At 40.9% G+C, this 23,607-nt stretch overlaps 1 protein-coding gene across 1 annotated transcript; it reads left to right on the top strand.

Moving 5' to 3' along the window:
• Window positions 1-436: 436 nt before the first annotated feature.
• On the top strand, window positions 437-20,665 carry zw10 (zw10 kinetochore protein). The gene is made up of 16 exons (XM_042009373.1): window positions 437-644; window positions 1,137-1,271; window positions 4,284-4,385; window positions 4,463-4,540; window positions 7,845-8,004; window positions 8,102-8,254; window positions 8,453-8,644; window positions 8,748-8,884; window positions 8,971-9,153; window positions 15,034-15,257; window positions 15,351-15,422; window positions 15,514-15,683; window positions 16,473-16,603; window positions 17,011-17,142; window positions 17,810-18,012; window positions 20,135-20,665. The coding sequence occupies exons 1-16, from the start codon at window positions 531-533 to the stop codon at window positions 20,253-20,255; spliced, it is 2,307 nt and encodes a 768-aa protein (XP_041865307.1). The 5' UTR covers window positions 437-530; the 3' UTR covers window positions 20,256-20,665.
• The last annotated feature ends 2,942 nt before the right edge of the window (window positions 20,666-23,607 follow it).

Here is a 23,607-nt window from a genome sequence, read left to right as displayed (position 1 = left end):
AGTAATTGCATACCTTCAGTATTGAAAGCTTTTTAATTTCTGCCAAATAGAAAAGAAAAATCAAGTCAGATACATCATATTTAAAAAGCTGCTTGCTTAACGTAGCTCCTCGTGCCAAAACATGCAAAATAGTTGTTTTGGCTGTGATTATTTTGTTGCACATGCTGTCACATGTTTGTTTCTGTCACATGATTAATAATTTTAGTAGTGATTCCGTTGTTGTGTGATCTTCCTCTTGGGATAACGGATTATTTATTGATTAGTTTGTTTATTCATTCATTCATTTATGCATTTATTAATTTCGCACCTTGTTTAATGTATGCTTTTTGCATCACCTTTAGGCGGCGCTACGAGCGCATCTTGACAGTGATTTGTTGTTTAAAAATAGACGAAAAAGAAAGAAGGGGCGGGTCCTGTTGCGTTCGGCGACATCTCGGAGCTACTCGGAGCCAATCAGGCCGCCTGGCGGGGCATGTTTGTAGAGTTGTTGAGCTGAGGTGTCACAGTGTCGTTAAAACATTATAACTTTAATGTTAAGTATGGCTTCATTTGTCACCGAAGTGCTCGCCAGCTCTGGCAAGCTAGAGAAAGAGGACCTGGCCAGTAAAATAAACAAAATGTCGCGAAAAGTGGAAGATACAAAGGTAAATCTGTAGCTAGCGAAGCATCTGCTAACGTCCCGCTTAGTAAAGATCGGACTATTGTTAACTGTTAGCATCTCAGCCAGTATTTTTCCCATCAGCTAACCTTAATTAGTTTAACAACGATTACTGAGATAACATTAAACTATAAATGTAACCACACCGTTAACCAGCTCAAAAGAGACTGTTCAGTAAGTTCAGAAGACAGGTAACGTAGTTTGTAGTTAGCCATACGTAGACTGACTACTTACTACGTCGCTTTACAGCAGTACCAACACAACACGATGGCACACACTACCATTAATACGTTTTTGGATATCGTTGAAATGATCAAACTAATTAACAGTCAAGCGGCTTTTATTTTGGGTGTATATTTGTACACTAAGAGAACGTGAGTTATTTTCTGAGCTTTGAAAATGTTTTGTCTCATAACAAAGCATCTTTGTGTTATTACAGCTCATCAGATGACTCGGTGTTTTCCCTTTTTTTGCTCAGGAAGAAGTATGTGACATGATAAACAAGAGATACAATGAATTCCTACCAAGCTTGCAAGGATCAGAGGACCTAATGCTACAAGTTGATTCAGTCTCCAAAGAAATGGATGCTTTAAAAAACTGCATTGAGACGGAGGTATGTGTGAAACCCGTTAACAAGAGAAAGGTGTGACTGAACAAGGATACTTGTGGATCAGAGGGTATAATTGTTATCCTCCAACTGGGAGGATGGTGGTTCTATACCAAGTAAAGCTATGCCTCCATACTGCTCATGAGATACAAAAATGTTGATGTCAGACTACTGCTGCTAAAGACGGCGCTACCAGCTGTTGAATCATGGAGCACACCTAGTTCTCCTCATACTGCGTCTTCCTTCTGGCTTGTATTGTGTCATATTGTTCATGTGAGATGGCATTAATCCACCTCTTAATATCTGTTAAGGACCTGAGGCCTCATTTATCAACTGTGTGTAGAAAAGTTTCTATATTCTTGCTTAGGACTGAAATTTGGAATGTGTGTAAGAACAACAACAACAACAAAAAATCCTGATTTATCAAACGTGCGCACGCACACTGGTAAATACACTCTGTTGAAAAATCCCACCTGTTGTAAATAACCGTGCGCGTGCATGTTCAGGTGCATTTGGATTCAGAAATGCCTCCAATTGACCATTAATGGTAGCGGCAATCCCTTTAAAAATGTATGGACTTTTCTTATCTCCAAAATCATGGCAAAGAGGGGAAGAAGAGGGATTTCTCTGACACTTAAATTGAGATACTTGTAGGAACTTTTTGGACCACTTAATGCAGTTGTGACCAACAAAAGAAAAACGGGGCTTGGGAGAAGGTGACGGCTGCAGTTTACTGTGTCTCAGAGCATCTCAGAAATAGAAAAAAATGGTCTGAAGTCGAAGTCTTCTCCTGCAGGGTCCTTGGGTTGGCTACGGGGTTCATTAACCCCAGCTTCATTAGATACCCCCGATAATCAGCCAACTATCTCCAACAGCTCCTGGAGGCGCACACCCACAGAGCTGTGCTGCAGAATGAATGAGTTGTGCGTTCTTCCAGGCCACCGGGAGGCAGCGTTTAACAGAGACATATGTCGAATAGACCTGCAGCTAACAACTATTCTGATAGTCGATTAGTCATCGACTATTAAAACGACTAGTCAGCCAGTCGCACTATGTACCTCATAATTATTAACTGGCTCTTATTTCACTTCGAGCTTTGAAATCTTGCATGAGGTTGTTTAGTAAGTCTGACATTCCTCCTCTTTAAATGTTCGAGCATTGCAGACGTACTTCCGTGGTACACAAGGTCCGCTTTACAAACCTCACATGTATTTAATTTATTTTGTAAGTTCCTTCAGACTTTTGACGTCCTTTGTCGCCGTTTTGTTCCCTGGTCCGTCACCATATTTTCCCCCTGGTGGACTTTATTGTGCATGTGCGTCTCTCAGCAGAGATTAGAAAAGGAGACGATGTCTCACTCTGTAGTTTTTTTATTTTTGCCAACAATAGTCGACGGTTAAATTCGTTGTCGACCATTTTTATTGTCGACAAATTGTCGACTCATCGTTGCATCCCTAATGTCGATGGCAGATTAGTTTTACATTAATTGAATAAAAACCTTTTCTGTTCATGTAGCTGAATTTGTTGTGTGATGGTGCCTTTATTAAGATGTGGGTGCAATCTGTGGCTTCTGTTTTGTTTGGGAATCCGGCAGTGGTGTGAAATCCTTGTTTAATTTCGGCTTCTTGGTGAGGTTTGCAGGGGAACCGGGTTGGGGCCAGAGAAATGATTGCATCCAACACTGCCAGCATAATTCTGTTTAGTGTTGGCTGCAAAATGCTGCATATTTCTCCAATCTCCCGATGAAATGTTCCGGAAGCCAAGAACCCCAGAGTGGACAGGAGCTGGATGTGCACTGGGATGGCTTTGGTGCGTTTTGTCTCTCCCGCCAACGTGGGTTGCAAATCGCGGCATAACTTCCACTAGAAGTTTCTGGGGAAGCTGAGAGCTACTAGCTGAGAAGCTGTTCTGTTGTGGAAGAAATTTTACTTATTATGCTCTATATATAATATTATAATCACAACTATAATTACTTTACTATATTCATTTATAAATTGTATTTACACTGATTGTTACTATATTACACTTTTTACATTTTTACTCATCACGCTTTTATTCACTTTTAAGGTTTATTCTCTTCATGTACATGCTCTGTTAAAAGTTCACTACAAGGGTAAGATGAGCTTTATCTGGTCCTTCCTCAGACCCTCAGACTGGTTCTGGTGGAGACACAACTATGTGAGGTTGTTTTGACGCCAGCTCTTGGAGTTGTGTGTCCACCCAAGGTCTTCAGGAGGAGGATTCTTTCTACAGAAATGTAGAACGATTGTTTTTCCTCTTGCCTCCTCACGCGAGTCGAGACGACCACTCTCATTACTTAATTCTGTATTCAATAATTCTCCTGTAATAAACTTTTTTTTATACTTTTACTCGTTCCAGACTCTTGGTCATTTTTCTACAACACTGTGCTCTGGCTGAACAGATCAGCACGCTCTTTGAAAAGCTGTTCCCTGCAGAGCACACAGTTCTCTGCAAGATAAGCCATGACACATGAGTTTTCTTTTCAGGTTGTCCTGTCACAGCTGCCTCTTACACCAGTTATTCAAATCAAACAGTACATCACTAATTGAGAATTTTTATTAGGTAACGTGAGGTTTGAGATTGCTGAACTTGTGACTCTCAGTGCATTTTAGCTGTAGTTTCACTCTTCTACCACTAGGTTTTGTGCTTACACATGGTGAGAATTGTGGTTACATTTAAATCCCACACTTTGCACGGGAATGATCGTACGCAAACATTACGCACATTTCTGTGCATACACACGGCTGATAAATGAGGCCCCTCGTTGGTAAATTGGATGGGTAGAACTGGAAGAGGATAAACTTTCTTTTTGATGGGTCTGTAAATAATAATCACTGTTTAAGTATTTGTAATAAAATGTTTTTAAAATGATTTTGTGCACTCTAGAAAGGATTTAAAAAGACATCGTAGACCATTTGCCATTTTTATTTACAGCATTCTGAAATTTTTTACCTTTTTTTTGCGTGTTTTATTTATTCTTTGTTTATGTGAATGCAGGTGCAACAAAACATCCACGTGGCTGTGGCCGAATACACAAAGCTGAAGCATCAGCTGGAGAAAAACACTATAATCATGAATATGCTTGAACACTTAAAAGAGGTATATCTTACACAACAAGTTAAATATTTACAAGTTTAAATGTTTAAGTGTGTAAAAAACTTTTCTGCATGACTCAGTTTCACAGCTCAATGGAGAAGTTCAAAGAAGCATTACACGAGAAGAAGTATGTCGATGCAGCCAGTCATCTGGAACGGGTAAGAGCTGCTTACATCATGTCCAGAACATCATTCCTCTACTCTTAAAAAATGACAGTATTATCAAAAAATATATAGATTATATATATTAGATTATTTTATAGACAAACTGTCAACTGCCTCGAAAAACACTTTAACTGCTTGTTAAATCTCTAATATTTTTTAAAAACTTGCTTAATGGTGAGTGTAGCAAAATTAAGCTAATGCAATTAAAATGTATTGTTTGCTATAAAATCAACCATTTAAAGTGTTTACTGTGGTAATAAAGACTAGTTTCTTTCCACCAGGTCTCCATAGCTATTGTTTGTCTCAGACGAGCAGCTATGTTCCGCCTGGTGTGATCTGGAAAAAAATAGTCTGGAGACATTTAGTTTTCACGTTGAAATCAGCATCAATAAAATGTAGCGCGACATTTCTATACGGCTCTGGTGCGGCTTTACCACAGGTCCGTAGCGGTGGCGAAACATCGGACTGTCACCACGGCTTTCACACACCCTCACTACACTCATCATACAGAGAAGAAAGAGACAGTCCACTAACATGGTGTTGAGATGGCAGTGATGCCGTTTGTCCAAAGTGTTGATGAGTTTCTTAAATCCCGGATTGTTCCCTGTGTTAACTGAGAAAAAAGTTCTGTTTGTTTATAACGTTTGTCTCTCTGTGACTCTGGGAGCTGGTGGATTATTTAGTTGTGACTCAAAAATTGAACATTTTTCTATTTTTTTTATGTTGCGTCGCAAGCCCCCGTGTGCACGTCTGCGTGCACGAACACAACATTTTACATGCACGACTGTCGCCTGTCGCTTGGCTGGAGGGCAGCGATTTTCACCTCCTCGCGCAAGTTTACATAGAAAATGATGGAGAAGGAGCGACGCTGCCTCCCGTGTGTCCAGGTGTCTGCAACTCATTCTGAATGAAACTAAAGCGGTCGGGGCTGTGGGAGGAGTCTGCAGCAGTGGGAGGAGTCTGCAGCAGTGGGAGGAGTCTGCAGCAAAGCGCTGCAATGACAGCTGCGCTCGATTTGAAAACAGCACAAATCGAAGGACAAAAAATAATCGGACCATTTCATTTTTATGATCGCTGAAAACCCAGATCGTAATTGCGATTAAAATTCGATTAATTGCCCAGCCCTACTGCCATCCTAGATTTATTGTCCTTCAGACATGTTTGCAGAGAGTTTAGTGAAAGTCCATCCTTCTTTTTAAGTGGAAAATAGATCTGGCAGTCGTCTGCATAACAGTGAAAGGAGAAGCCGTTTCTCCTGAGAACTGAGCCCAGGGACAGCAAATACAAGGAAAACATAATTGGGCCCAAAAGGGATCCTTGCGGGACTCCGTATGACAGCAGAGCACAGGAGGACTCACAATCCCCTAGATGAACCAAGAAGGTTCGGTCTTTTTAAATAGGACCTAAACCGTTCCAGAGCCACACCATTTAAATATCATGGTAAACGGGGTCAAACGCAGCAGTTAAATCCAGTAGCATGATAGAAGAATACAATTAAAAACGCTTTAAATGTGGACTCAAAACTGAAAAGAAAGCCATCGCAGTGAGAGACAGTGTGTTAGGATTTAATGTCCTGGATTAACAGCCCCGTTCTTTGTGGAAAACGTTCGCTTTACGTCCAGTTTCAAGATAGTTTATAATAGAAATTCTTTGATCCAAGTGTATTTACTCAATAATAAAAAAAACTTCTGTGGTTTTCATGTGTTAATAAAACCTGAATTATAAAAATAAATATTAAATTTCATTTTTAAAAATGTAATTAACGCTCCCTCATCCCCCAAACTTTTCCAGGTGCGAGGGTTCAACTCCCGCACGCCTTCATTTAAAAAACAAAAAAGAAAAAACTTTTCCCTCAGTTCTGTTTTAACTCCTCTTGTATTTCTGCTCCTTCTCCTCATGCGTGACCGGCTGTCGGTGATCAGCTGATCGGCTGTTATGCTGCTTGTTAAACGTGTTTAATCATGATTAATTCATTAGTAAGCTGGGATTAATCTGATATATACATTTAAAGTTGTATAGTTTAACCTATGCTAGGCCATTGAATGGCAGTAACAATATTCTTCGTCAAACTCTGTAATAAATATCATTTATTTAAATTATAAATTAAATAGACCTCTTAATAAAATAACACTGGTATTGGATCAGTACTCGGTATTGGTAGATACCAAAACCCCAGGTGTTGGTGTCGGACAAAAGAAACGTGTATCAGAATCACAACTAATTCCCTTTTGACAAAAAGACTCCTGAAGTCAAAACATTCATCTTACATTGAAAATTACCATCAGTTTTGTTTGGAATTGCTCATTCTCAGATAGAAAACCTCTTTAGGTGTTTTCACACAGACACGGTTCTGGTTCTGGTTCTGGTTCTGACATCGGCTCTGTTCTCCAGTCTCAGAACCTTGGTGCTTTCTTGTGAACTGTCCCACATTCACACCAGTTCAACCAGGACCAAAGTGGGTGGATTTTGCTACATGGAAGTAAAACATAAACATCTTGGAGAGTTTGTCCTGAAAGTAAAGTCGTCGGGCTCCTTTATAACCCACAGTTTCCCAAAATAAACCATATATTTAGACGACCGAGTGAATTTCATGAGATGTTAGGATTATCTCAGAGGATCAGAAAATGAATGTAGAATTAAAGAACCTACTGTGGGCATTAAGTTGTATGTTTTCATGAGACATTAATCAGAATAAAGTGGACCACTTCCTAAAGCTGCCAAGCATTGTTATGGGATTTGTTTTTGGCAGGTTTTAGGTGTGTGTTTGTGTGTAACTTGCAGTAAAGTAGCTTAGGCAGCCCTTTTTTATTCAGTTCTTTGTAAATTAATTATGGAGTAAATTTGTAGGCTGCTGACAAACTCCTAAAATCTAGCTTCTGTGTAAATGTGAGTCTATATGGCTATATTAATCATATATAGATGTTGCATGTATAATGTTCAATAACTTATTCAAAAACTGTGTAAGATGTTAAGGCATTGTATCTGTAAACCAAGGCTGGTAATTATGGAGGAAATGATTTATTAATTGATAGAAGATAGAGAGATGCCAGCTTCTAATCAGATGAATTGCATTACAAGAAATGATAAATAAAAACATGTTTGTGTTTGCTGTTCCTCTCTGGCTCTCTTGACATCATTTTGGGCTAAACTAACCTAACCCAACCGTAACCTGCCTCATTGTGGAAGAGACTGAATTTAGCTTTTAATTGGAGGACTGAGAGGTGAAGGCACTGTTCCCTGACTAGAAGAGGTGTGCTGGTGTTGTATTAAACCAATCTGTGGGCCATCTTTTTTCCAGGCAAGGACCAGTGTGGCTTCACTGAAGGACTGGAAAACCTCTCAGCTGCCGCTGCTCAGTGCTCTGAGCTCCGAGCTGACAGTCCAAAGAGAAAACTTAATTTACCATTTGGGAGATGAATGGAAGCGCCTCGTTGTTTGGAAGTTACCGTCTATGAATGGCAAGACATCTTCAGGAAACAGATCAAGCATTTTCTTTGTCAGATGTGATATCAGCTCTTTCCAGGGTGTAAAATCTTTTTTTTTATGTTTCATTAGAGCCTGCAGGTCAGAATTGCTTGCTGAAGGTGGAGCTGAGGCTTAATTATACCTTCAGTAAAGATGATGACCCGAAGTCTCCTGAGCTGTTGCGCTGCGTCCTGCAAGCTCTGGCCGTTCAGGGAGATCTTCAGCACAAGATCAAACTGTTCAGTAAGAGCAACGATCACTGCTCTCTGTCAAAGAAACTCTTCATTCACATGAGTTTATATTCTTAGCACACGGAAAGAATAACACCCAGAAAAACACAAGTGTTCTTTGGCTTAGCAAATAAGTGTCAAGCTAATATTGGCTGATTTTGGTCCAGTGGAGGGTTTTCAACACCGTTCATTAGCACCTGTTGTTATCCAGGTCAGGTGCTGTTGAAGAACATGTTGAAGCCGCTGGTGATGTATGCCTCGCTGTCAGTGAGAGTGACAGAGGCTGAGGGAACCATCCTGGCCTTGCAGTGTTTGGAGGAGAGCCAGGAGGAGCGATCCACTCCTTCACAGGTCTACAACAAACTCCTGCTGGTGCTCACGACACTGCACTCACACCTGCTAGGTAAAGCAATGACAATAAAACCTGTGAGGATGCTTCATGTCTTTGTTAAGTACATTGAGGCTGTTAACAGAATGTCATGTGTGTGTTTTCTTTTATCTTTTAGATGTACCCGTTGGGGATAGAAAACTCTCAGCCATTTTGGGGGAACTGATTTGGGAGGAACTGTCACAGTGTATCATCCATGAGTGTCTCGTCTATTCCATCCCCACCAACAGCAGCCAGCTGGAGAAATACAACACTGTACAGACTAAAAGATTTTAACATGTCGATTGCTCTGTGATAGATTGTTGTTTTTGACTTTATTTTTGTCTTTCTGGATGTTCAAGGTGATTAAGGAAACAGAGGAGTTCGAGAAGGCACTGAAGCAAATGGAGTATCTGCAGGGTGATTCCACAGATCTGCTGAAATATGCCAGAGATGTTAACTGTCACTTTGCCAGCAAGAAGTGCAAAGATGTCATCATTGCAGCACGCAAGCTCATGACCTCCAAGATGCACAACACTGTAAAGGTACGCGTGAACCAGGACGGAGTGTCTGAATGAAGAAAGTGCGATGGTAGTGTACGATCAGATTCCCTTAGTTAGATTCCCATTAACGCTGGCACTGTTTGGTCCACTTTAAAGTGGAAATGAAACAGTCAACCAAATTTACATTATTTACTAGACTGAGTCTTATTATCAATAATTATATAGCAAACGTGACAAATACAAACATAAAAGAAAAGCGTAGCGGCGTTTAATTTTTCGTAGCAGTACTATGAACTGTGACGTCACAGGGTTGGTTAGTTTCTCGGTCCGGATTAGCATCCCCTTGTCAAAGTGAGAACGATAACAGATACGATGGAGACTGGTGAACCAAGAGAAGAGAAAACAAAGAGGGACTACTGTATACTACTACTATATACATACAGTAGTATGTATATAAACATACTACTGTATTGCTCCTGGGTGTAAAATTCAGTTTTACAGAGTTCAGGCCGAGGACAAAACCGTCTGTTTTCCCAAACTTCCGCTGAAACGGAGAACTGTCCTGCTGGTTGGCAGCACTGAAGAGAAAAACCCTCCTGACTCCAGCCTCTGTAGTGAGTGTTTTCTGGAGGAAGATTACACAGAGCAGAAGACGTTTGAGTCTGGCAAGCTACCGGTCCGCCGGACCAACAGACTAAAGGTTTAAGTTGCTTTGAGTGTTTTTAATTCACCACCTATAACCTTAAATAATTTCACATTATTTGTCATTTCATCCAGAGGTCACCACAGCTGGTACAAACCTCCACAGAAACAGACTATTTCTTACCCTGACTCAGCGTTTTCCACGGCACTCAGTCATGTTATCCTAAACTCAACGATCCCCTTCACCACCATCCTGCAGGTCTATTCTTCTAATGCGTTTAGCATCTTTATATTATCATTTTTATATGTTTATATTTGTCACGTTTGTTATATAATTATTGATAAGATTAGGACTCAATCTAGTAAATAATGTTAATTTGGTTGACTGTTTCATTTCCACTTTAAATGATCCATGGCTTTGTTTTGAGTAGTGTGAATGTTCACACTCTGGTGTGAACCAAAGTTACAGACATCACATCATTACAGTAATCTGATTACTCTCAGATAACTTTTTTTTTTTTTTTTTTTTGATTGTCAAGTAAATATGCACTCAGTGTTTTAAAAAAAAAAAGTTGCCCTTTTTTCTGACAAATCGTATCAAATTCATACAAACGGGAGCATAATTTTAACACTAGGTGGCGCTCTGACTTTGAGTCGCTATTCATGTACAGACATGTTCAGGTAGGGACTCTAATGGAAACTGAAAAATATCACCTGCTTTGGTCAACTGAGTTCAGAGTTAGAGCCACTTCCTGTTTCATGGCAAAGGAATGAAACATCACAAGATGCCATTTTAATCATTATGGTCAGTTATATTTTCAAACCTGACCCCATGAAGGATGATAATAATGAGTTCCCCTGGGTTGTAAAGGTATTAAAGGGTTAAAAATATAGGACTTCCTGTTTCCAGGGGACGGGGCTATGGTCTTGACAATGTCTGGACATGTAGATGTGGTCAGGATGGAACTGGAGTGAAACATGTTTAGTTTTGTGCAGATTGGGTGTTGTATGTAAGAGATAGTGGATTCTGTACTTGATGGCGAAACATCAAACTGTGCGGAGTCGCTACCATTGAACAGCAACTCGTTTGAGAAAGTTTTTGATAACTTTTGATCACTTCTTCAATGGCTTCTTTTTTCTTTCTTTTTTTTTCTCTCTCTTTTCTGCACTCGAGGAAGGCGGACGCTTTTTCTGTCTCACCCTCCCCACACTCTGTCCTGCTACTTGTCCTGTCTTCTCTGAGCCTCTCTCTGCATTTCTGTTCTAAATCTTGAACCATGGATCTGATCAGCTGGTCTCTCAATGGAATTGACCAAATTTATTCAAACCGTATGGCGTATGGGAGCCCGCTTGTCCTGGCGTGATGTTCGCGGCTAGATACATGATGGACTCTTGGGGGGGTTGGAAGGTCATGTGTCTGTTGCTTTTTTTTGTGGAGGACGTAGAGGACATGATAACTGGGTTTCTGCTGTTTGGAGTGGGCGGTTTTCTGGTGTATCGCAAAATTCAGACATTGTTGGCGGCCACTGGCAAGCTGCAGGACTTTTCTGCTGGTGTGTGCCAAGCTTTGAACACTCAGACTATAGCGCTGCAGGAGCTTAATCGTAAACGGGATGCTATTCTAGCTCAGAATGTCAAGCTGGTTGAGGTTCCGGAGCTTGAACGCAGGATTGACACCAAGACGCTGTCAGCTTGGCTGGGTGGAAACTGACCTATTTTCGGATGATTAGAGTTGCCAGTGAGACCACTGAGAGACTTAAGGCAGACGAAACATGCTCTAGCCTGAACCAAAACAAATGCTGCTTTCTTAATCTGGCTCCCTGAACTGGCCTTGGATGGCTGGTTATCAAGTACCCTGGAATGTTATGCAGGTGGATGCTCTGCCCTGCACCTGTTGCAGTGACAATAAAGTTCATTCATTCACTTGCCTCTAGAGTGATCTGACCAGTTTTGAGCTCAATACGATAAAATCTCCAGGAGGAGTTTGTTAAAATGCAAGGCAAAGAAAAGGGCAAAAATTACTCCAAAAAAGGCACTTTTTTCAAGCTAATCGACTTCCTGTTTAATTGAACCTATAGGTCCAAGAAGCTTTTTTGTAGGTCCTGGCATGTTATATTTATGTGGCGGATTTCATCCATGTCGGTAAATGTAGTGCGTGAGGCTAGTTGATAAAATGATTCTAGGGGGCGCTATAGAGCCATATTGCAACCTTTTCAGCATATGTCAATTTGACTTAGTTCCATGCCTGACTGCTATCCCCACTGCTGAGTTTGATGGACATCAACAGTACAATATGTCAGTTACAAGGACTTCCTGTTCAATGGTGTTGGACCAATATTCGCTATGGTCAGTTTGGCGAAGGAACGTCTGTTTTTTACTGTGGTATCATGAAAGGGTTTGACATGTTGTGAAGCACTTTCAAGTGTTAAGCTGAATTTATACTCGCGCGGCATCTGCATAAGGTTGGTACGGCGTAGCTGATGCTGGTTAAGTGTGATCTAGCACTCGAGCATAGGGGTGTGCGTCGTTCTCGTGTCGCGTTGCAGTTTCTCTTTCTAATCTGAAGGTGGCAGCAGGAGTGGTATCAGCTGGACAGAGTTCTTTAGATCAGAGGTCCCCAACCCTGGTCCTCAAGGCCCACTATCCTGCGGGTCTTAGGTGTCTCCCTTCTGCAACACACCTGAGTTAAATTGAACGACTCTCTGAGAAGCTCTGCACAAGTCTGTTAATGACCATTAATTTGAATCAGGTGGGTTGCAGCAGGGAGATATCTAATAACTGCAGGATAATGGGCCTTGAGGACCAGGGTTGGAGACCTCTGCTTTAGATAATGGTAAATGCTACATGGTCCGTATTTATATAGCGCCTTACTGTATCTTGGATGTTACCCAAAGCGCTTTACAATATACATCACATTCACCCATTCACACACACATTCACACACACACACATTCATACACTAATGGAGGAAGCTGCCATGCAAGGCGCTCAACCACGACCCATCAGGAGCAATTTGGGGTTCGGTGTCTTGCTCAGGGACACCTCGACAGGCGGAGGATCGAACCCTCAACCCTCAGACTACAAGACAACTATTCCTGTAGGAATTCCTGTTTTTTTTTGTTTTGTTTTTTATTTTAACTTGTCCTGTTCAGCCTGATAGCAGGCAGAATAATGGTCTGGCTGCTGTGTTGTGCCGAACGAATTTGCTTTGCCAAGGGGAGCTTTATAGGTATACGGCCCATTTCGATAATCTTTTCTTCTTCTTCTTTTTTTTATATATTTTATTTACTTTGGATTATGGAATTTGTCCTGACCGGAGGGCAGACAAAAAAGAAGAATAATGAAGAGAAGTAAAAAGGAAAGTAGAAAAAAGGAAGAGGAGACAAAGACGGTATATAGAAGGCAACAAGACTTCAATCCAAACTAACATCAATCAACTGCTACAACTGTGTAGAAACACAACAGAAAATTTCTTACAGCATTTACTGGTAAACTAAGCTGACAGTCATCAGGAGTTACTAAAAAAGAAATATCTGAGACTGCAACAACATTTAACAGCACACAAAGTACCAGAAACACACACAAAAAAACTTAAACAAAGGTAGCTCTTAGTGTATAAACCCACTGGACAACTCAGCAACTGAGTCAGCATGCAGTGTATGAGTAATACAGACTGGCCCAGACTAGGGCGGCCCAGAGACCCGGGCGATCAGCAACAATCCTGGAGCACGAACCCGAGCCACCCCACCACAAAGACTACCCCAGACCCACCTAGAAGGTTGTAGAGGAAGGCCCCAGCCAGAGCCCCCCACTGTCACAAGCCCCGGCGGGCCAAGATCGGCAGCTGCCGACCCCACCAGGCCCCGGCCATCCAGGGTGGCCAGAGTGAAGGGTCATTTTAAAGGTGTTTTAACATATTTGTGTCCATTCATTTTGATTAAATTTACTGGATAAGTCCACCTGCCATTTTGAAGTTGGAAGAGAGATTGAATTTTTTAGCTTACATAACAGTCTTTATATATTTGATAATAGTTTTTGGGCATCAAGATTTAAGAATTCTGCTACCCTGATAGGTAACTGCAAGTTTAACTGGTTAATTATATATTTTTTACATATGAAAGATATAAGCTGGTGGTATTCTAAAAATGAAGTGCTATTGACTCCATATTGTGAAGTGAGAATATCAAAAGTTTCCATTTTCTATTATATGCTGTGTTTTATTCCTTTATTCTTCCACTGAGTGAAGTTAATCAGCTTTTTGTTTTGCAGGATGTCAGGGTTGTTCCAGATGGGTGTAGCTTACATGGAAAAAGTGAAGACTTGGTTAATTTTAGAAATTCCCACCAAGCCATTCAATCAATCAATCAATCAGTCAATCAAACTTTATTTATAAAGCTCTTTTCATACAATGAAATGTAGCATAAAGTGCTTTACAGGTTTTAAAAGAATTAAAAAGAATAGCCCACCAACCCCCTTCCCATCATGCTCCCTGACCCCCATCTCCATCACCACATATACATATTCACACACACACACAGTCAGATTAATATGTGGCTGAGCACAGAGGAGCCAAAACACTATCCCAGGAGCCATCTGCACAAGGAGCTGGCTGGACCACAGCGGCCAGGGCACCAACACGGGCACCAGACAAGAGACCAATACCACGGAAGGGGCCCCGGCACACATGGCCGACCCAGCCCCCAGTGCAGAGGGCTTAGCATGGAACTGATGTTGATGCTTTTAAAACACTGATGTGGTTTGATGGCTGAGCTGATAATTGGCAGGTCAGAGATAACCAGATCCTCACACAATGCTCTACATCTAACCATGGTTCATCCAGACTGCTAGGTTTAAGACATGTGGAGATATACTGCAGCTTGTTAGCTAAGAAATAGTGATTAAAGGTCCAATCCACCTCTATCTTTAGTCTGTTGTAATGTTTTTAGACTGATACGTGATGGCTTGTTTTTTCATGGAAATTTGGATATATGTGAGTCCGTTGACTTAATCCAGCTGGAGGATGGTTTAGTGGGTATCAGTGAGAACAGGTCGCTGGCTTTTGTATTGTAGTACTAGGTTTGTTTTGTAAGTTACAGTTAATGGGCATAACTATAGCCTTAGACCAGTTAATAGTCAGGTGTTGATGAGAATTTGTTTTGAGTGTGATTGTCTGGGGGAGAGATGTCGGTGAGTTCTGGAGAAAACATAAAATAAACCTTTTTAATATTCTGTCAGTCTTTTTTAATAATTTCCATTTTTTTCTTCACACTTCTCTGTTAGATCACACCAGAATCAAAGCTGCGTCTCCTCAAGCTGCCCGCTCCAGGTTCGGAGGTAAAGTTGAAACCGGAGACCGTGAAGGAGGAGGTGATAATGGAGAACTCAAAGCAGCTGTCTGCATGGAGTCTGCGTCTGCCAGCCTGTCGCATCAGTGAGTCGGTGCAGCAGCTGATGGAGCTGGCAGTCAACACCCTGTATGAAGCTGTTGGAAGCTCCACTCAATGGTAAGTTACAGTCCATCGCCTGAGACCTCGCTGATCTGGCTTTGCAATGGGATTACTTCTGTGACAGTAACCTTACTGACTGGGGATTTTTAGTGCCTTGCAACTCTTCTTCACCGTGAGAAACATTTTCCAGCTGTTCTACGATGTTGTTCCGACATACCACAAGTAAGAACATTTCCATCACATAACATGCAGCGTACCACATGTTTCCTTGGATGTAAATGAATATCTCTTTCTTTCCCTTTGCTCCATGCAGAGAGAACCTGCTCAAGTTTCCTCATCTAGCTGCCATCCAACATAACAACTGCATGTACCTGGCTCATCACCTGCTCACCCTGGGTCACCACTTCAGAGCCCACCTGCCACAGCCTCTCAGTGAGAGCGTTGCAACTTTTGTTGACTTGGTGCCTGGATTCAGGAAATTGGGTAAGCAAGCAGTTATTGTCAAGAAAGTCAGGAGAATGTTTTCCAGGCAATTTGTTCAAATGTAGTCTACGTCTACTGTCTTGAAATAAGAGCACATTTATGTCTTAATGATGGGCTGTAAAGATGGACGGAGCCTTTGTGACGTCACCCGTAGCTTTTCTGAAGAGCAAAAGTGAAACTTGTGGGCGGTTCCCACCGTCGCTATCTTTGCAGCGTCACGCCTGCCGTCGCTCCCGGAAAATACAAAAATGGGCAAAATGGTGGAGCTGAGAGGGGCTACGAGCGTGGGGGTGGATGATTGACAACCATTAAACTCCGAGCTGCCTGTAGCTAAGAGCTAACCGAGCTAACCCGAAGCTAATGGTAGCTAACCAGCTAACGGAGATAGGTGGGCTAAAGCTAAGGTGCACAGTCAGCTAAAAACCACGTTTATGCTGCACTCTCCCTTCTTTCTGCGGATATTGGATACCTGTCAATCAAAAGGACACGCCCCCAGTTATGCCGAATTTCAAGATTAAATAACATCCAAATGGATGAGTTAGAAAAAAAAAGATCCCCCTCACAGTTGTCATGAAGGTAAACTTGACCTATTAATCCTGAAATGGATTTTTGTACCAGGCTTAAACATGTTTATTTCTGCTGTGAAGTTGGTCTTTTTAACATGGGAGTCTATGGGGCTTGACTCTGTTTTGGAGCCCCAGTGGACGAGGGGGGAACTGTAATTTTCGCACTTTGCAAAGGCTTCACATTTTACCGGTTGGTCTTAATCCTTTCTGTGGTTGCCTGTAGGTGCCCAGTGCTTCTTAGCCCAGCTGAATGTTCAGAGAGCTGAACTGCTGGAGAGACTTTCTACCGCTCACAACTTCTGCAACCTGGATGATGAAGACAACTACATTGCAGCCAGCAAAGCAGTGCGGCAGGTAAAAGGAAACACTTTGATAAAGGATGTAGTGGAGAGTGAATCTGGAATAAATATACTCTTTAGTTAAAAGGCTCCAGCTCTATGACTGGGGTTTTTTAGTGCCTAGCTTCTTCACCATGAGAAACATTTTCCAGCTGCTCTGTGATGTTGTTCCGACATACCACAAGTAAGAACATTTCCATCACATAACATGCAGCGTACCACATGCTTGCTTGGATGCAGGTGTCATACAGGCAAAGTCACTTACCTAAAGAAAAACTGGCTTTCTCATACCTGTGAGAAATCTGCTTTAATTGAAATGGAGCATATCTGTTCCATCAGGTGCAGATTAATGAGAAGGAAATTTTTCTTTGCTTTTACTTAATTTCATTCACACATGGCTCATGTAATTTTATCTGTTTGCAGGTCATTCATCAGCTGAAACAGCTGGGGACGGTGTGGCAGGATGTCCTTCCAGTTAGCATCTACTGCAAAGCTATGGGGACCCTCTTCAACACCGCCATCACAGAAATCATCGCCAAAATCATGATGCTTGAGGTTTGTCTTTTATTTCTTACATCTGAAGTGTCAGGAAAGTGTTGGATCATCAGAAGGTGGATCTCCACATGGCCCCACCCTAATGTTATGTGTATTTTGCGGCGTGGCTCAGTGGGTGGAGTGGTTGTCTTGTAGCCCGAGGGTTTGCCGGTTCGAGGTGTCCCTGAGCAAGACACCGAACCCCAAATTGCTCCTGATGGGTCGTGGTTAGCGCCTTGCATGGCAGCTTCCACCATCCGTGTGTGAATGTGTGTGTGAATGGATGAATGTGATGTATAATGTCAAACGCTTTGGGTATCGTTTCAGATACAGTAAAGCGCTATATAAACACAGACCATTTACCATTTTAATGGTACTATACTTTACAAAAGGGATAAGATATGAAGATATTGTTTACTGAGGTCGCAGGTCAAGTTACTTGCAGAGTCATTCTCGCATAGATTTCTGTACAAATGTTCTTTGTAAACTGAAGTAATCTATTTTTTATCTATTAGACAGAATCCACATTTAATGCATTTGTCTATTGGAAGCTTTGTCCATCTTGTTTATACAGCCTATAAAAGAACTTTAAAGCTAATAATATCCTGATAAAGTACAAACAAGCTCTTGTACGTTTTCATAATAAACATAACGGTTTATAAATACTTGGTCACCCAACTGTCTACAGGATATTTCCTCAGATGATGGAGCGCACCTCCACACCCTGTGCCAAACCATCATTGAGGAAGGCTTGCTGGTCTTCACCCCTCTGGCTGAAGAAAAGAAGAATAAGAAATACCAGGAGGAGGTTCCCCTCTATGTGAAAAAGTGGAGCACCTTCAAGGAGCTCGTCATCGTGCTGCGGGCGACCCTGCAGGAGATCGTTGACAGGCAAGACAAAACCTTCATAGAAAATAATCCAAATAATTCTTTCTTTTTGTTTTAATCATTAGATTTTATTTAGTTTCCAGAATTTACATGTCACCAATTCATATAAGCACACGCGTGGTCTGGGCTAGAAAAAAAACAAAACAAACAAAAAAAAACCCTCAGCCTAACAACAAATAAAGAAATATGTGTCCTTGTACCTCAACTCAGTCTGGGACCTTCTAAGTCAGTGTTTCCCCTCTGGATAGTTTCACTTAGATCCTTGGGCCGGTAATCCATCAGAGTCGCCATATATCCATAGAAGTGTCATCATTTCCTTTTAATCTGGCACTTAGTCTTTCCATAAGAAATTTCTTTATACCGCTGAGTCACAGTGGCAGGTTTCTCACTGCTCCAATTAAATATTATGCATTTTCTGGCCAAAGATAAGAGCTTATTGAGTAATTTAGATCTTTTCACATCCATACCTCCATTCAGAGGTGGCAGCCCCAGAAGAAACCGGCCTGGATCTTTACATTTCTTATGTTTAAATATTGCTGTCACTTCCTCTGCTCTGTGGTGAACCAAGGACCTGCTCTCATAATTTAATAAAATCTCATTAATAAAAAACAGTGTTTCCCCAACAATTATATTAAAAGTGATATTTCTAAAATTTCGTAAGTGTTGTTGTGTTGGTAAATGCAGTTTGTAGAGCTGTTGTTGGCAGTTATATTTTTTACTTTAATTATTTATAAAAAGATTTCCGTCTTCTCCTGCTTCGACTCCCTCTTTACTTAAAATGTAAATGTACTGGTCACGTGACCTCCGTCACGTCCAGGGACCATCTCACCTCATGAGAGCGTAAAAACTTTTTAGTGGGAAATGTGTGGGGATGAGGGAGCGTTAATTCCAGTTAGAAATGTAATTAAATTAATTACATAAATTAGTTAAGGCTGTTAACGCGTTATTTTTGACAGCCGTAATATTTATTTATACAATTCATCTTTTATTAACACGTGAAATCCACGATGGCCTCAGAACTGTTTTAATTATTGAGTAAATAAACTCGGATTAAAGAATTTCTATTAAAAACTAGAAACTGGACGTACGGGAACATTTTCCACAAAGAACAGGCTGTTAATCCAGGACAGTAAATTCTAAGACGTTGTCTGTTGGTGCGGTAGTTTTTTTTCTACAAATTCCTTACGTTTTTTTAAAAGCATTTGCCAACGTTTGTTATTGCTGTGGTTTGTTGTGCATTTCCTTTAAGGCAATAAACTCGTGCTCTTTCATGTGATTTCAACCTGAAATCTCTAAACTCTCTGGTGTGATGTGGCAGCATTCCTGTCGCCTCTGGAACCTTCAGCCCTGCATATGAGGCATGTCGCTGTTTTTCTGGCGGGATTTTCTAACGAGTAAAGACCCCAAATTACTAACATACCGCTAATGCTAAATGTTAGCTTAACAAAGACTCACATGCAGCTGCTTCTCCACCTACCAACTCAAAACAACGGTGACGCAAGACTGCGTAACTTCCTGTGTGTGTGTGTGTGTTCATGTTGGGGAGGAAACAAGGAATTGTGATTCCGTTTCCATGGTAACGGATGGTGTTTAAACAAATACTCGCTCGACACCGATCCCCTTACTTTTGGTAGGATGAGTATTTCCAATGCTAGTATCGGTATCGGCCCATCCCTACTTAAAATATCTCACGTTGCATATAATGAGTCTATATAATATATATTTACCTTTTTAAGCTGAGTTACTGAAATAAATTAAGTTTTGTGTGATACTCAGATTTTTGAGTTTCACCAGTATATGCTCAAGCACAGAAAAATATTATTTATGTATTTTCCATAGAGTGTCAATTTTAAGGACATACTAGTGGAAATTGATTGAATTACCATTACAGCGAAAGATAAATCATTCATACCTTTTTCTCTTCACGGTTACTAAAAGAATATGAAAACAACCTCAGCACAAACTTGAAGAAATGAGGATTAAACTTGTTATTCCCAAAGCTGAGTCACACTCTAGAAACACCTCCTCAGAAAACATTTTCTACCTGTATTTACACAGAGTGGTCTTTAATTCATGAAAAATTTTATTCATGGGTTTGTAATAATCTGGTTTTTCTTCTTCACAGATGGGCTGATGGTAAAGGTCCACTGGCGGTGGAGTTCTCCAGTTCGGAGGTGAAGAATCTGATCCGAGCCTTGTTTCAGAACACAGAAAGGAGAGCCTTCGCTCTGACCAAAATCAAATAGATGCTTGGAATAAATGACAGCTAAGAATAACCTTCACTCATTTCCATGTATATTATATTGATGTGTAGAATGAAAAGGTTGTCAGAGGGACATCCGATGGAGATGCTGCCGTCAGGGATCTAATCTGGCTGTAGAGTACAGGCTCATCTGTACGTCAGCGTTTCATAGCCTTATTCACACAGACGGGACGTTTTCATCTGCAGTCAGCTGAGGTTGTTTAGTTTCTCTTTTCAGGGTTAATCAGACTTCAACTTAAGTTTGCTTCAGTAAGTTTTTCTGTTAACGTCATTTCAGAAGTTTTGGTGAAGTTATGGGCATGAAGAAGTTACCGCTTTACTAAATTTCCTTGAAAAAGCCATTTAACTGAAGTTTTCTGTGATGTTACATAAACAAATAAAAGGAGAATCAGCTTTGCAGAGCATTTTTTTTACTGAATACAGCGATAATCGCGGTGGCAGATCCGGCCATGTCAGCGAGTATGTTACCAGCTGCAGTGTGTGTTTGGTCACTACTTAATTCTGTGTTCTCCTGCACAGATATCACATATCTCCTGTGGCCTGATTTACAAAGGTTTGTGTGTAAGAACATGCTGCAGTTTAATTACTTACCGGGCGCACCGAGGATTGCATCTGTTAAATGGGAAAAATAATCAGGATGGCCAAAACAAATCTGTGTATGATATGCAACACCTATCCCTGACAAACTGCACAAACACTTAATTTTTCTCATCTTCAAATGATGCACATGGACACTGATGAAGTGCAGATTGTAACAGTCACTGCTGGTAATCATTTATTTCAGCACCACTAGTTTCTGGAGGAGCTTGGCTGCTGTTTTTGCTGCTACTGCTTTCTCTTCATGATGGCGTTGAACCTTTGGCTCAGTGAGGACATGTACTGAGACATCTTTGACTCTCCCTGGTGGTTTGAAACTGGAATATAATTCTTTTCAAGCAGCAGCCTCCGGTGGGAAAAAGTGAGCCAATGCAAAACGTTGCACTTCATCCTCATCGACTAGGGGCTGATGCAACCATTTTATTTTATAAATTCTTGTATATCTCAAGTAAACCATCATATTTACATTTTATCAACACATATAATCTTGAATAACTGTAATCAGTAATTCGGCTTTTACCCCGCCAAGGATGTGGCTGAGGTTATATTTACCAGGAAACTGGATTCATTATCAATGAATAGCAATTCAATAGTGGGGTGACATTGGATAAATTGGGCCACTTTTTGGTAAATCAATTAGAAAACAAAAGAGAAGCATTGAGTAAGAATGAATTATGTTTTTTCGTTGTTACTATAGATCGTTTTCAATGTGCTGAATTTATATTTAAGTATAATTGTTCAGGTCCTATCAGCTGTCACACATTTTGGAGAACAGCAGTGTTCAGGTAAAGTGGTCCACCCCCTCAGCTAAAATGAGCCACTCAAATAGCAAATTTCTGATTTAAAAAGAAAAATTTACTTTATTTTCAATTTAAACTCATTTTAGTACACAAAACACAATATATTACATTTTCAAGATTATAAAACTGCTTCATCTGTAAATGATATCAGGCTACCTCATATACAAAATAGTCAGGATGCTGTGCTAAATGTAAACAAAATCAGAATGAAATTACTTCTAAATCTTATAACCCCATATTTTATTCCCAGTAGAAGATAAACAACATGATGAACCTGAAAATATGAGCTGATAGTGAATCTGATGGCAGGAACACATCTGTAAATAGTTGTAACAGGAGCAACAAAATGCTGGAAAGTAATTGGAAAAAAATCAACAGCATGTGACGACTAATTGTCAACAGGTCAGTAATATGACTGAATAGGAGCATTTCAAAGAGGCAGAGTCTCTCAGATGCTGGACAGATGTTTTACATCTAGAAATTGTGGAACAATGCCAGACAAAATGTTACTTGATATAAAATTGCAAAGAGTTTGCAGGTTAACGCTCTGTCATGCTCAGAAAAAGCCATGTCCAAAGAGAAATCCAGAAAAACCACCATCTTTCTGGACCAAAAAATGGTCTGAGGCAAAGTGGAAAATATGTGGAACAGAACAGTTTCACCATAGAACAGCTGGAACAAAGAAAGGAACAAAGTTTGAACTTTTAATGTATTAATTATATAGAAATGTATATGAACTATTTACATAGGGCAATAGATAAAATAGGCATTTCAAGTTACCATGTGATTAATTATTGGATGTCATTACAAACTGGAAAAAAAGGAAAAACCTCCCACATATTCCTGAAATATACATGAAGCTAGACACAGAAAAAGCCTTTAAAACTCATAATACCTCTGGCTGACGGTAATTTGAAATGGAATGCAGCACAGCGATGGCAGACAGCAGAAAATATGACTGGAACACACCATGGAGTTGCAGCGTCCAAAGCAACAGTCTTAGCAACGATCTCACTAGACACAAGAATCTTTACAAATAAATACTGTTTCTGCTGGTTATTTTTGGAATAACAACTAAAAAAGCAGTGGGAGGAGAGTAACAGCTGGACAGTCACATCTATATATATATATATATATATAATTTCTCAATGCGGCAGTGAAAAACCACCCTTGAGGCCAACTGCAAGCCAATTGCACAAGTGTCCATCAAATGTGGCATATACCAAGGAGATGCCCTGTCCCCTGTGCTGTTCTGCATAGGTCTGAACCCCCTCAGCCAAATAATCACCAAGACTGGCTATGGATACCGACTCAGGAATGGGTCCATCATCAGTCACCTCCTCTGCATGGATGACATCAAGCTGTACGCCAAGAGGGAGCAAGACATTGACTCACTGATCCACACAACCAGGTTCTACAGCAATGACACAGGAATGTCATTCGGACTTGAGAAGTGTGGGCGGATGGTGACAAAGAGAGGGAAGGTAGTCCATACAGAAGGGGTCTCACTCCCAGACTGCAGAATAGCAGACATTGAGGACAGCTACAAGTACCTTGGAATCCCACAAGCAAATGGCGACCTCGAACAGGCCAGAAGAAAAGCAGCCACAGCCAAATACCTCCAACGAGTAAGGCAAGTCCTAGGGAGTCAGCTCAATGGCAAGAACAAGGTCCAGGCATGTAACAGCTATGCCCTGCCGGTCATCAGATACCCTGCAGGAATAATAAGTTGGCCAAAGGAAGAGATTCAGACCACAGATGTAAAAAAAACACAAAAGCTCCAGACCATGCATGGAGGGTTCCACCCCAAATCCAGCACCCTGAAACTCTACACTAGACAGACAGACAGACAGACAGACAGACAACTTTATTTATCCCCGAAGGGAAATTGCGTTGTTACAGTAGTCCAGTAATAACATAAAAAATCCAAAGTGGAAT

This window comes from Melanotaenia boesemani, chromosome 15, assembly GCF_017639745.1.
Source record: "Melanotaenia boesemani isolate fMelBoe1 chromosome 15, fMelBoe1.pri, whole genome shotgun sequence".
NCBI classification, from domain to species: Eukaryota; Metazoa; Chordata; class Actinopteri; order Atheriniformes; family Melanotaeniidae; genus Melanotaenia; species Melanotaenia boesemani.
The sequence above is the reverse complement of the archived record's forward strand: the minus strand, read 5'-3'. Positions and strand labels throughout refer to the sequence as shown.

Excerpts from the sequence above, each read along its gene's own strand:
- zw10 (XM_042009373.1), top strand. The coding sequence starts at position 531 with ATGTTAAGTATGGCTTCATTTGTCACCGAAGTGCTCGCCAGCTCTGGC. Across the intron at positions 8,645-8,747 it reads ACTGCACTCACACCTGCTAG|ATGTACCCGTTGGGGATAGA; the intron begins GTAAAGCAATGA and ends TTTATCTTTTAG. Across the intron at positions 15,423-15,513 it reads GTTGTTCCGACATACCACAA|AGAGAACCTGCTCAAGTTTC; the intron begins GTAAGAACATTT and ends TGCTCCATGCAG.